The 10,237-nt window shown below is 45.7% G+C and overlaps 1 protein-coding gene across 1 annotated transcript; it reads right to left on the bottom strand.

Moving 5' to 3' along the window:
- Positions 1-4,902: 4,902 nt before the first annotated feature.
- Positions 4,903-7,136, bottom strand: LOC122881526 (piggyBac transposable element-derived protein 4-like). The gene is made up of 4 exons (XM_044207811.1): positions 6,904-7,136; positions 6,255-6,759; positions 5,602-5,870; positions 4,903-5,560 (listed from the first exon to the last, which is right to left on the bottom strand). The coding sequence occupies exons 1-4, from the start codon at positions 7,134-7,136 to the stop codon at positions 4,903-4,905; spliced, it is 1,665 nt and encodes a 554-aa protein (XP_044063746.1).
- Positions 7,137-10,237: the final 3,101 nt, after the last annotated feature.

The raw sequence follows: 10,237 nt of genomic DNA, 5'->3' as shown, positions 1-10,237 counted from the left end.
TTGATACCTTTTATTTTTTAGCTGATTATAATTTTTATATTTTAAATTTGTCTGTGTATATCAGTGTATCTCACTCATTGGATCATTTCCTCAGTTGACTGACCTCAGCTCTCGCGGTCTCGGATTAGTGAAATCCCACCAAACTTGTTTTCCTAATATGTTAATTTTTGCTTGTGCTACTGCTGTCAAAATTCAAATCAGTCCACCATGAACAAAACATGTTGTTCTGAGCTGCAAATGATTCCTCTCAGCAGACAACACATCTAATGGACTAGGGGGGCTGGCCGAGCCTTTTCCTTCCCAGCAGGCTAATTATTCATTTTCAGAAACTTTCAAAAAAAGAAACATTTTTAGAATGATATTGCTTTTGCTGTTCCCATCAATCAATGGTTATCAAACCAGTGTTTTCTTCCTCTCTCAGCTCAAATATTGTTTAATCAATGTAACGTCACAGGACTGAGAGGCTCAGGCTGCACTTGGAGCTGTAGATGAAACAGGTTAGTTTTTGCATTGTACTGCTTTGGGTACAATATGATTTATGGAATATAGCATGCGCACAGCACAGTGTTGGAAATGTCTTCTCTCATTTAAACGCAAACCTCGAAAACAAACAATACGTGATTGCCACTTACTTCTGTTTGAGGGACTGAAAACAGATTTTCATCAGGAACGGGTTTCTCATTAGCATAGAAATGAATATGATAGATAATGAATATATGCCTCTTGATGCTTCACAGCCATCCCAGAATGATCACGTGCAGAGGCAGGGGGAAAGAAAGATTGAATTTTTTTTTTTCTTTTGCCAAAGTGGATGCATGAATATCAGCATACTGCGAAAGAGAGAGATGGTGGTTCTTTTGAATGCAGAGTGGTGGAGAGAGAGGACAAAGTCAAGGTCAGCTTTAGATAGAGAACAGCCTCCCTGTAACTCTCCAACCAATCCCTCTCTCTCTCTCACACTCACTCACTCACACACACACACACACACACACACACACACACACACACACACACACTCCCTGTCACGCCTGCCCAGATCTTTGGCCACGGAATGAGGTGTCACATTTGGTTGCCTGGGGTAAGATAAGCTCATTATTAGTTTCTAGCCTGCAGAGAAACTGACAGAAACAGATTCCTGAATATGCAGTTCATTCTGTTCAATCAGCGGGCTACATGTGTTGTTAGTGTTTGATTCAGTGGGAGTGAAAATCACTCTAATTTTTCTTTTTTCAATCATGCATTAATGTGGTCATATCAAGTTAAATAATAAATACACTTTACCTGGTTCGAAATTAAACTGCACAGGCAGAGCTCAATGACACAAACACACACAGCACATATTGTGCTGGATACACAGCTCAGGACTGAGTAAATGGTTTGCTTTTCTATCAAGGATGTTAAATGGCAATCTTGAAGATTTTCATTTAAATAAATTAAACACAATGGTGATTGAGCCTATGGCCCAGTGATGAACCTATATGAAAGTCCTTGCATTTGCAATATTATTAACTGGGTGTCTGTGGCGACATTCCCGGAAAAAATGCAGTCTTAAGTTACTGCTAATGCAAACCGCACATTTCCTATTGCTGGAGCTTCACATTATAAGCATTTAACTGGCGAAACACAAGTTGACTTTTATTATGAAGTAGACACAGGAAATGCAATATGTTTGTCACTGAGCTTGACAATGACACTGTCGTTCATCAAAAATGCATCTACAAAACAAGATAATGGTCATTTTTGGCATTCTTTGACAGCGGATCAGTTTGAAATATTGAAATGAGTAATGGAACAAGAAGGAGCAGCCACAGTGAGCTGTTAGATGAAGAGCTGCAGGCGACAGGCTGCACACCAACTTCTCAGCGAGACAACCAACTGTATTGGCAAGTTAAAACTTTATTCACTTTAGACTGTCTCAAATTGGACAGAATACTGTCTAAGACCTTGTCTTCTCTATGCCTCCCATGAAATTCAGCCTTCAGCTTTTCAGCCAATGTTGTCAAAAGCGAAGACGTGCGAAGTCTGTAATTCAGCCTAAGGCTTCCCAGCCAATGATATCAGCAGCTGTTGATATCTAGCAAACAGAGGCAGAAATACACTCACTAGATATGAGGTTGTGAATCTACAGACAAAATTCATCTTTAAAGTGCCACCACAATTTGGCGACGAGGATGGGATGTCAACATGTGAAACAGTGACAGCTCATGGCTGAGGAAAAAAACGTGCACGGCAGACGTCTGGGACCCTGGCAAGCTCCAATACCTCCCCTCCAAGTGACTGCATCTTAAACAAATCCTGAGTGGGTGAGAAGAGGGGGCAACCGAGGCGTTGAGTCTAGCAATGGGAAGACATCCAGAAATAGCAAATTCACTCAGAAGAATTGTCCGATAAAAGACCTATCTATGATTTTAACATAATTGTGATAGCAAAACAATGACTGTAGAACAAAGAAGACAGAGTAGTAGGCCTAATCCTGGAAATGCTGTTTGGCCTTGTTCAGGTCTGACCCATTTTTAGCCCACATTTGAGAGCAGTAAAACACTCTGAAAACTGTGTTATGTTAGCCTAATCATTTTTGTGCAGTTGATACACACCTTTGTATGTAAGGAAGGTGATCTGGGTTAAATTCGACCCAAAGAGCACCATTCAGTACTGTTTTTGCTTTCTTCACATACAACGAAAACATAGCCTGGTATATCTTTAGCCAATGTGTGTGCGGTATGTGTGTGTGTGGAGGAAAGAGATAAGACGAAAGGAGGATAAATTCATTAATTTCAATGAGGCGATTCATAGTACTTTATATAAAACATTACAAACATTAAGGCAAAGAGTGAAAGAGAAAGCATTACAAAAAGACATTTAATAAGTATGGTCCTGACCTGCTCTATATGAAAAGTGTCATGAGGTAACTTTTGTTGTGATTTTGTGGTGTATAAATGGAGTGGACTTGATTTGACATCTAAGAATAATTAGAAATAGTTATTAAATGCATGGTAGAACTGTTGTTTTCTACTTCTGTGAGATTCTGCCAAAAAGATTGTGGTTTATTGCTGGTTATTTATTTTTTATCTGAGCCATTGCATTAGCCGAATTTAGCAATAATGTACTGCATTTAAAGATGACATGATAATACTGTTGACATTTTGATGTAACAGCAATCCTCAGTATAGTGTGACTGGAATAGTTGTTTCTTTTTATTCGAGCACACTGGGTTATCAGAAAGAATCTCTGATTGTGTGATGAATATTGTTCAATTCAATTTTATTTATATAGCGCCAATTCAAAACAGAAGTTATCTAATTGCACTTTTCCTATAGAGCAGGTCTAGACCATACCTTTTATAATATTATTTACAAGAGCATCAACAACTCCTACCATGAGCAAGCACTTGGCGACAGTGGCAAGGAAAAACTTCCTTAAAGAGGCAGAAATCTTGGGCAGAAACAGACTCAGGGTGGGCGTCCATCCACCGCTGCCAGTTGGCTTGAGAGAGAGAGAGAGAGCGAGAGAGGGGGGAGCACAATGCAAATTCCACCTAGAATTTTAAGAATGGTAGAGGTAATATTAATATTAATAAAGTAATAATAGGAATGATAGTAATAGGGATAATAATGATAATAATAGTAATAAGACTAATAATAACAATTATAGTAGCAGTTGTCAAGCAGGAATACCTGCTGAAAGCGACAGAAGTAGAGAGGAGACGAGAAAGCACAAATCTACGGGAGAGAGAGGATGTTGAGTTAGTAATATATATTTATGGGATAAAATGCATACAGATGGAGAGGGAGAAGAGGAGAGAGGACAGAGGTGCATCATGGGAAGTCTCCCGGCAGTCTAGGCCTATAGCAGCATAACTAAGGGATGGTTCAGGACTCACCCAACGCAGCCCTAACTATAAGCTTTATCAAAGAGGAAAGTCTTAAGCCTACTCTTAAATGTGGAGGTGGTGTCTGCCTCCCAAACCCAAACAGGGACCTGATTCCACAGGATAAGAGCTTGATAGCTAAAGGCTCTGGCTCCCATTCTACTTTTGGAGAAGGAACCACAAGTAACCCTGCATTCTGGGAGCACAGTATTTTATTGGGGTAATGAGGTATTATGAGCTCTTTAAGATACGATGGTGCCAGACCATTAAGACCTTTGTAGGTGAGGAGAAGGATTTTAAATTCTATTCTGGATTTTACAGGCAGCCAGTGCAGGGAAGCTAATATTGGAGAAATATGATCTCTTTTCCTAGTTCTTGTCAGTACACGTGCAGCATGCTGGATCAACTGGAGAGTCTTAAGGGACTTATTCGGGCAGCCTGATAATAAGGAAATGCAATAATCCAGCCTAGAAGTAACAAATGCATGCACTAGTTGTTCAGCATCATTCTGAGACAAGATGTGTCGGATTTTTGCAATTTTACATAGGTGAAAGAAGGTAGTCCTTGAAGTTTGTTTCATGTGGGAGTTAAATCCTAATCAAAGATAACTCCAAGGTTCCATACGGTGGTGCTGAAGGACAGGGAAATGTGTTTGGGGCCAAGTACAATAACTTCAGTTTTGTCAGAGTTTAACATCAGAAAATTGCAGGTCATTCAGGTCTTTATGTCCTTAAGGCATGCTTGAAGTTTAGCTAACTGGTTAGTTTCATCTGGCTTGAATGATAGTTGGATATCATCCGCATAACAATGAAAGTTTATGGAGTGTTTCCTAATAATATTGCCTAAAGGAAGCATATACAGTATAAGGTGAACAGAATCAGTCCAAGCACAGAAGCTTACAGAACTCCGTGACTAACTTTGGAATGCACAGAGGACTCGCCGTTAACATGTACAAACTGAGATTGATCTGAAAGATAGGATGTAAACCAGCTTAGTGCAGTTACATTAACCCTCCCGCAACCCGTGGAAATACATCAGGGGTCACCCTGACCCGCGGGGGTCACCCAGACCCGCGGCGCAGGCGGGACAGCAGGCAGCGCGCAGCTCCTGCAGATGTAGCGGCTGCAGCCGCGGCAGACCGCGTGCGTTTTGCTGTCCTTTTTCTTGGGGCATATCTGACACCTCTTCCTCTTGCTGGCGGGCAGCGCTGCAGCTCCTCTGCGGGGTGGTGCCTGGCGCGGTGCGGGTGCGGGTGCGGGTTCGGGTGCGGGTTCGGGTCCGGGGATCCGCGGAGGGGGGTCTTCGCCCACAGCGGATTCCCGCTGGGCTTCGGCTTCGGCCGCTGCCGCAGTTGAGCCGGGGTTGAGCTCGCGCCATATGACGAAGGCGTTGTAGGCGGACACGTCGAGCACGTTGTGAAAGAGCGCGAGGGGCCAGTGGGCGGTCGTCCTCCTGCAGCTGTAGGTGGCGACGAGCTTGTCCAGGTTGTCCACGCCGCCCTTGGTCTTGTTGTAGTGGAGGACGAAGTCTGGCTTGCGGTCGCCTCGGTCACCGCCGACTTGAGCCACGTCCCGCGGGTCCGCGTGCAGCGTGCTCAGGATCAGCACGTTCCTGTTCTTCTTGGGCACGTGGGAGAGCAGGGCGATGGCGGGCCCCGACGGAAGGCGATCGCGGAGGAGCGCGCCGCCTGCCCTTGGCGGAGAGCAGGCGGGCGGGCGGGCGGGCGGGCGGGCGGCAGCTCGGGCTTGTTCTTCCTGACGGTGCCGACCAAGGTGAGGTTCCGCCGGTCGAGGAACCCCAGCGCGAGCCCGTAGGAGGTGAAAAAGTTGTCGCAGGTGCCGCCGCGAGGCCCCCTCAGGCCCTCGGTCAGTTCTCGCTCCTCCCGAAAGAAACCTGGGCGCGCGCGGTCCGAGGGTTTGCCGGTGTAGACCTGCATGTTCCAGGCGTAGCTGGACCGCGCGTCGCACGCCACCCAGAGCTTGATCCCGTACTTGGATGGAGAATGATCAACAGGTCAGCAATACATAGACAGACACCTGGGAAGGACAGGAAGCGTGCGCCTGCGGGTGTCTTATCGAGTTAGTACCGAACATAATAATGAAAGTTACACGGAGGACAATTACAAACGCAAATATCTCATTGACATCTATGAACAGCAGCAATGAGGAGAGGAGCAGCTAGGGGTCTGTCTCGGATAAACCCGATGACACTAACCTCATTATACCGTAACCCATAAATAAAGGATACACACGCTGGGATACACATAACCATTAATAATTAAGGCAAAGGCAAACACATGCGCACACACACACACACACATAAATAAATAAATTAAGCGGGTTATTGGTATCGCTCTCCTTATCGGTCCTGTGTGTGTGAACGGCACCAGTTGCTCGTCCACCGTTACGTCGGGCCTGGGGTTGTACAGGTAGGGCAGCCGCGCGGACCATCTGTCCCAGAGGGCCCTCGTGGCGGCCAGCTTGTCCCTGGCGGCGCGTCTAGCGGCTCTGGTCTCTCGGGCGTCGAAGCACAGCAGGGAGGAGGACGCGTGAAACGCCTTGAGGGGCATGGTGGCTCGAAACACGGCGAGGCCGCGGCCAGCCTGTGGGACGGCGAGACCTGTACACTCCGGACAGGAGCAGCAGGCCCACGTACGCGCGCAGGTATACCTCGTCCATTTCCCTCCACCAGCCGTGCCTTGCGCCGTAGTTGCGGCCAGGTTGGTCATCTCTAGGATGAGGCGCTCTAGGGACTGGGTGAACAGCAGGCGGAATGCTGACTCGACGTCCTTTGAGGCGAGGCTCGCGGCGTAGGGAGTGGGGCCCGGGGGCTCCGCGGGACGAGCGGATCGGGAAGACGCTGCGGCTGCGGCTGTGGTACGCAGCAGCGTCCTGGACAACGGGGACCATTTCACTTTGCGGTCTTTGGACAGGTACCCGGGCTCGGGCCGCGCAGCGGCAGCGGCGGCGGCAGCGGTGGCGGCAGCGGCGGCGGCAGCGGCGGGCTCCGGATCCCGATCTTCTCCTCCTCCTCGCCCCTCCCAATCGTCTTTGCGTTCGTTGTCGCCGCCATCTTCTTCGTCTTCTTCGCCCTCCTCATCCTCGGTATCCTGGCGATCGGTACCTCGATCCTCATCCTCATCCCCATACTCGTCCTCATCCTCGTCCTCCAAAGGATCTTCTAGATCGCACTCCTCCTCCTCCCCCTCATAGTAGTCTTCCTCTTCTCCCGAGATGTACTCCTCGTCAGGGTCCTCCTCCCGGGACATTTTTCTTTTCCTTTTCCTTTTCTTTCCTTTTTTATTTGTCCTTTTCCTTTTCCTTTCCTTTCCTTTCCTTTTAGATGTCACTTTTCCTTGTTACTTGTTATATACCTCTGTTACGGTTGTATGTATGTGAGATGCTTGTGTAGTACAGTGAATGTGTGAGCACAAAGGGACAACACAGGTGGCTGTGGCTGCGGCGGCGGCGGCGGTATCCTGTGGTCAGTCAATGTCCGCCTGGCTAATCCCTATAACGTTCATTAGTAATAGTAAAAGTAATAAACATCCCTAGGGAGAGGGAGGGAGGGAGGGAGAGAGGGGGGAGGAGGGGGAGAAGAGCATCCATTATGTGTGGTGTGTAGTTAGTTATCAGCGGGGTCCCTGACCCTCATTCGGCGGGGTCACCCAGACCCCTTCTCTCTCCCCCGTTTCGTTTTCGACATCAGCGGGGGTCGCCCTGACCCTCGGTGGCTCGGGGGGGGGGTGTCACGTTGACCCAGGACAAACGAACAAACGCCACACACCTATGATTTCTGTTTACCGGGTCTACCTGACCCTCACCTTGATAGGCATGGGTCTCCGTGACCCTCCGTCGGCGGGGTCAGCTAGACCCACAACAAACGCCACACAAACAAACGCCACACAAACAAACGCCACACACACACCACACACCACACACACACACACACACACACACACACACCATGACCCGTTGCATTGATTCTCCTGGTCCGAACCCCTAACCCTAACCCTAAGGGGCGCGCGAGGGTTAATGCCAATTGAATGTTCCAGTCTCTAATAGGATGTGATGGTCAATGATGTCGAATGCAGCACTAAGATCACAACAAGACAAGTCCATTGTCTGATGCAATTAAAAGGTCATTTGTAATTTTCACCAGTGCTGCCTATGTGCTATAATGCACGCTAAACTCTGACTGAAAATCCTCAAATAAACTATTGTTATTTAGAAAGTCACACAACTGATTAGCAACTGCTTTCTCAAGGATCTTAGAGAGAAAGTGAAGGTTAGATATAGGTCTATAGTTGGCTGAAACCTGTGGATCAAGATTGAGTTTTTTAAGAAGAGATTTAATCACAGCTATTTCAGAAGACTGTGGTACATAGCCTGTTAATGAAGACAGATTGATCATATACAGTAAAGAAGTGCTAACTAAGGGTAAAACTTGGAATGGGGTCTAAGAGACAGGTTGATGGTTTAGATGAAGAGATCGTTAAAGTTAGTTGAAGAAGGTCTATAGGAGAAAAGCAGTCTAAATAAACCTGGGGTTGTTTTAACGATGAGTAGTAGGCTGCTATGGCATTGCAGAGGGGTTTCCTATATGTTTTAAGACTATCTTGCCAGGCTAAACTGTTTGATAAGAGTCCTGGCCTGAAGACATCTACATGCAGATATTCAGTCATAGTCATAGCGCGACCTACTGGCTACAGGAAATGACATGTTTTATACTTTGATGTACTCCTCCTCAGTAGTGAAGATTGTGACTTTTTATCAAATGCCATTGCGATGGTGGTTTCACCTACATGTACGAAATTTAGAAGGCAGATGTATCATGTCTAGGCTAAAAAGCCTCTTGGAGCCATACTCTAAACCCAATAGGAAGTCAGCCATTTTGAATTTACTGTGCAATTTTAGGGTATTTTCACCATTTACAGGCCCCATAAATGAACAAACTCCTCCTAGAGAATTAATCCGATCAGCTTCAAATTTGGCCAGTGGAATCTAAAGACCTTCATGACGAAAAGTTGTTCAAATATTGAGCATAAGTTGAACAGCCCTGGCATGGCGTCAAATTTCGATGTTTCGCAATTTGTAACAGTGCTACCTTAACTCCTCATAGTCAGATCTGCCCCAAATTTCACATGTTTAAGAGTCCCAGCCTAAGGACAAATGCCAATTAGAAGTAATAGCACCTACTGGCAACAGGAAGTAAGCCTCCTTTGACAATAATCATTGATTACATGAACTTTTATTGGTGTGGTGTACACTTGATATACTGGAACGTGACATATTAGTGGGTGTTCTCTAGCACCACGTAGTGGACACAGGACATTTAACTCATTTGTGCAGCGTCCAAAATGCGTGACAATTCAGAACCACGAATGCAACGCATCGTGGTGCCCAGTTCCAGCGGTGCTGTGAACCCTATTAAAATCACTCAAATATTGATTTTTTTAGGGGTCCAAGCCCGATTTGGCTGGGAACCACAAATGCAATGCATCGTAGTTCTGGAAACCCTATTGAAATTGCTCAGATTTTTATTTTTATTGCCCACACCTCAGACACCAAAAATGATGCATGTCAACCAGCAGGTGGCGCTATAATCAAGGTAAATGGATTTTGACCAGTAACTCCCGCATAGTATGTTGCACATTCGCACACCTTACATGCACGCATTCCCTGTCTTGAGCTGCTTCTCTTGATATAGGTCATGCCCATTTTCACCTGTAATTTATTTTGCAAAAGTGTGAAATATACAAACCTACTTTTTCGAATTCCTCCTAGGCCGTGAGTCCAATCTGCACAAAATGTTGCCTGTGGAATCTATAGACCCATGATAAAAAAGTTCATTATCATTTTGATAACATAAAAAATGCAAAAAAGTTACAAAAGAACAACTTCCTGTAGGTTGAGGTAAAAAAGGAAATTATGTCATATCTCCACAAAGATTTGTCTGATTAACATGAAACTTGGGCCAGTACTTTACTACAACCCTCTGCGGCTCGGTGCGAAATTTGATGCCAGTTGCCTACTAGGTGGCGCTAGAAATGCAATATGCTTATATCTCGTAATTGGCTGCATGTATTGCACATTACGTATGCACGTACGAAATTCAGTTTGCATGATCTAGGGGCATGACTCAGTTGTTGCATAAAATTTGGTAATGATTGATTAATGTAGGCGTGGCTTATTACAACAAATTTCTGGACATTTCGCATTCCAAACTTAAAAAAAAATCCCCTGTGCTTCCTACAGAGCTGAAATTCTTTCAGCACATTCACTGATGTGTGACAAAAGTTTGCCTCGCTGCAACCTATGGTCAGTTCAGAAGTCCGTCACTCTATATTTTTTCCAAAATATGAAAAAT

The sequence above is a fragment of the Siniperca chuatsi genome, linkage group LG9, assembly GCF_020085105.1.
Source record: "Siniperca chuatsi isolate FFG_IHB_CAS linkage group LG9, ASM2008510v1, whole genome shotgun sequence".
Classification (NCBI taxonomy): domain Eukaryota; kingdom Metazoa; phylum Chordata; class Actinopteri; order Centrarchiformes; family Sinipercidae; genus Siniperca; species Siniperca chuatsi.
This window is presented reverse-complemented; position numbering and strand designations above follow the sequence as displayed.

Bases quoted from the DNA above. Each gene is read 5' to 3' on its own strand.
- LOC122881526 (XM_044207811.1), bottom strand. From the start codon at position 7,136: ATGTCCCGGGAGGAGGACCCTGACGAGGAGTACATCTCGGGAGAAGAG. The intron at 6,760-6,903 runs GCGAGGAGGAGG...CCCGTTGTCCAG, and splicing joins CGCAAAGACGATTGGGAGGG to GACGCTGCTGCGTACCACAG. The intron at 5,871-6,254 runs GTGCCGTTCACA...CCTGTTGATCAT, and splicing joins TAACGGTGGACGAGCAACTG to TCTCCATCCAAGTACGGGAT.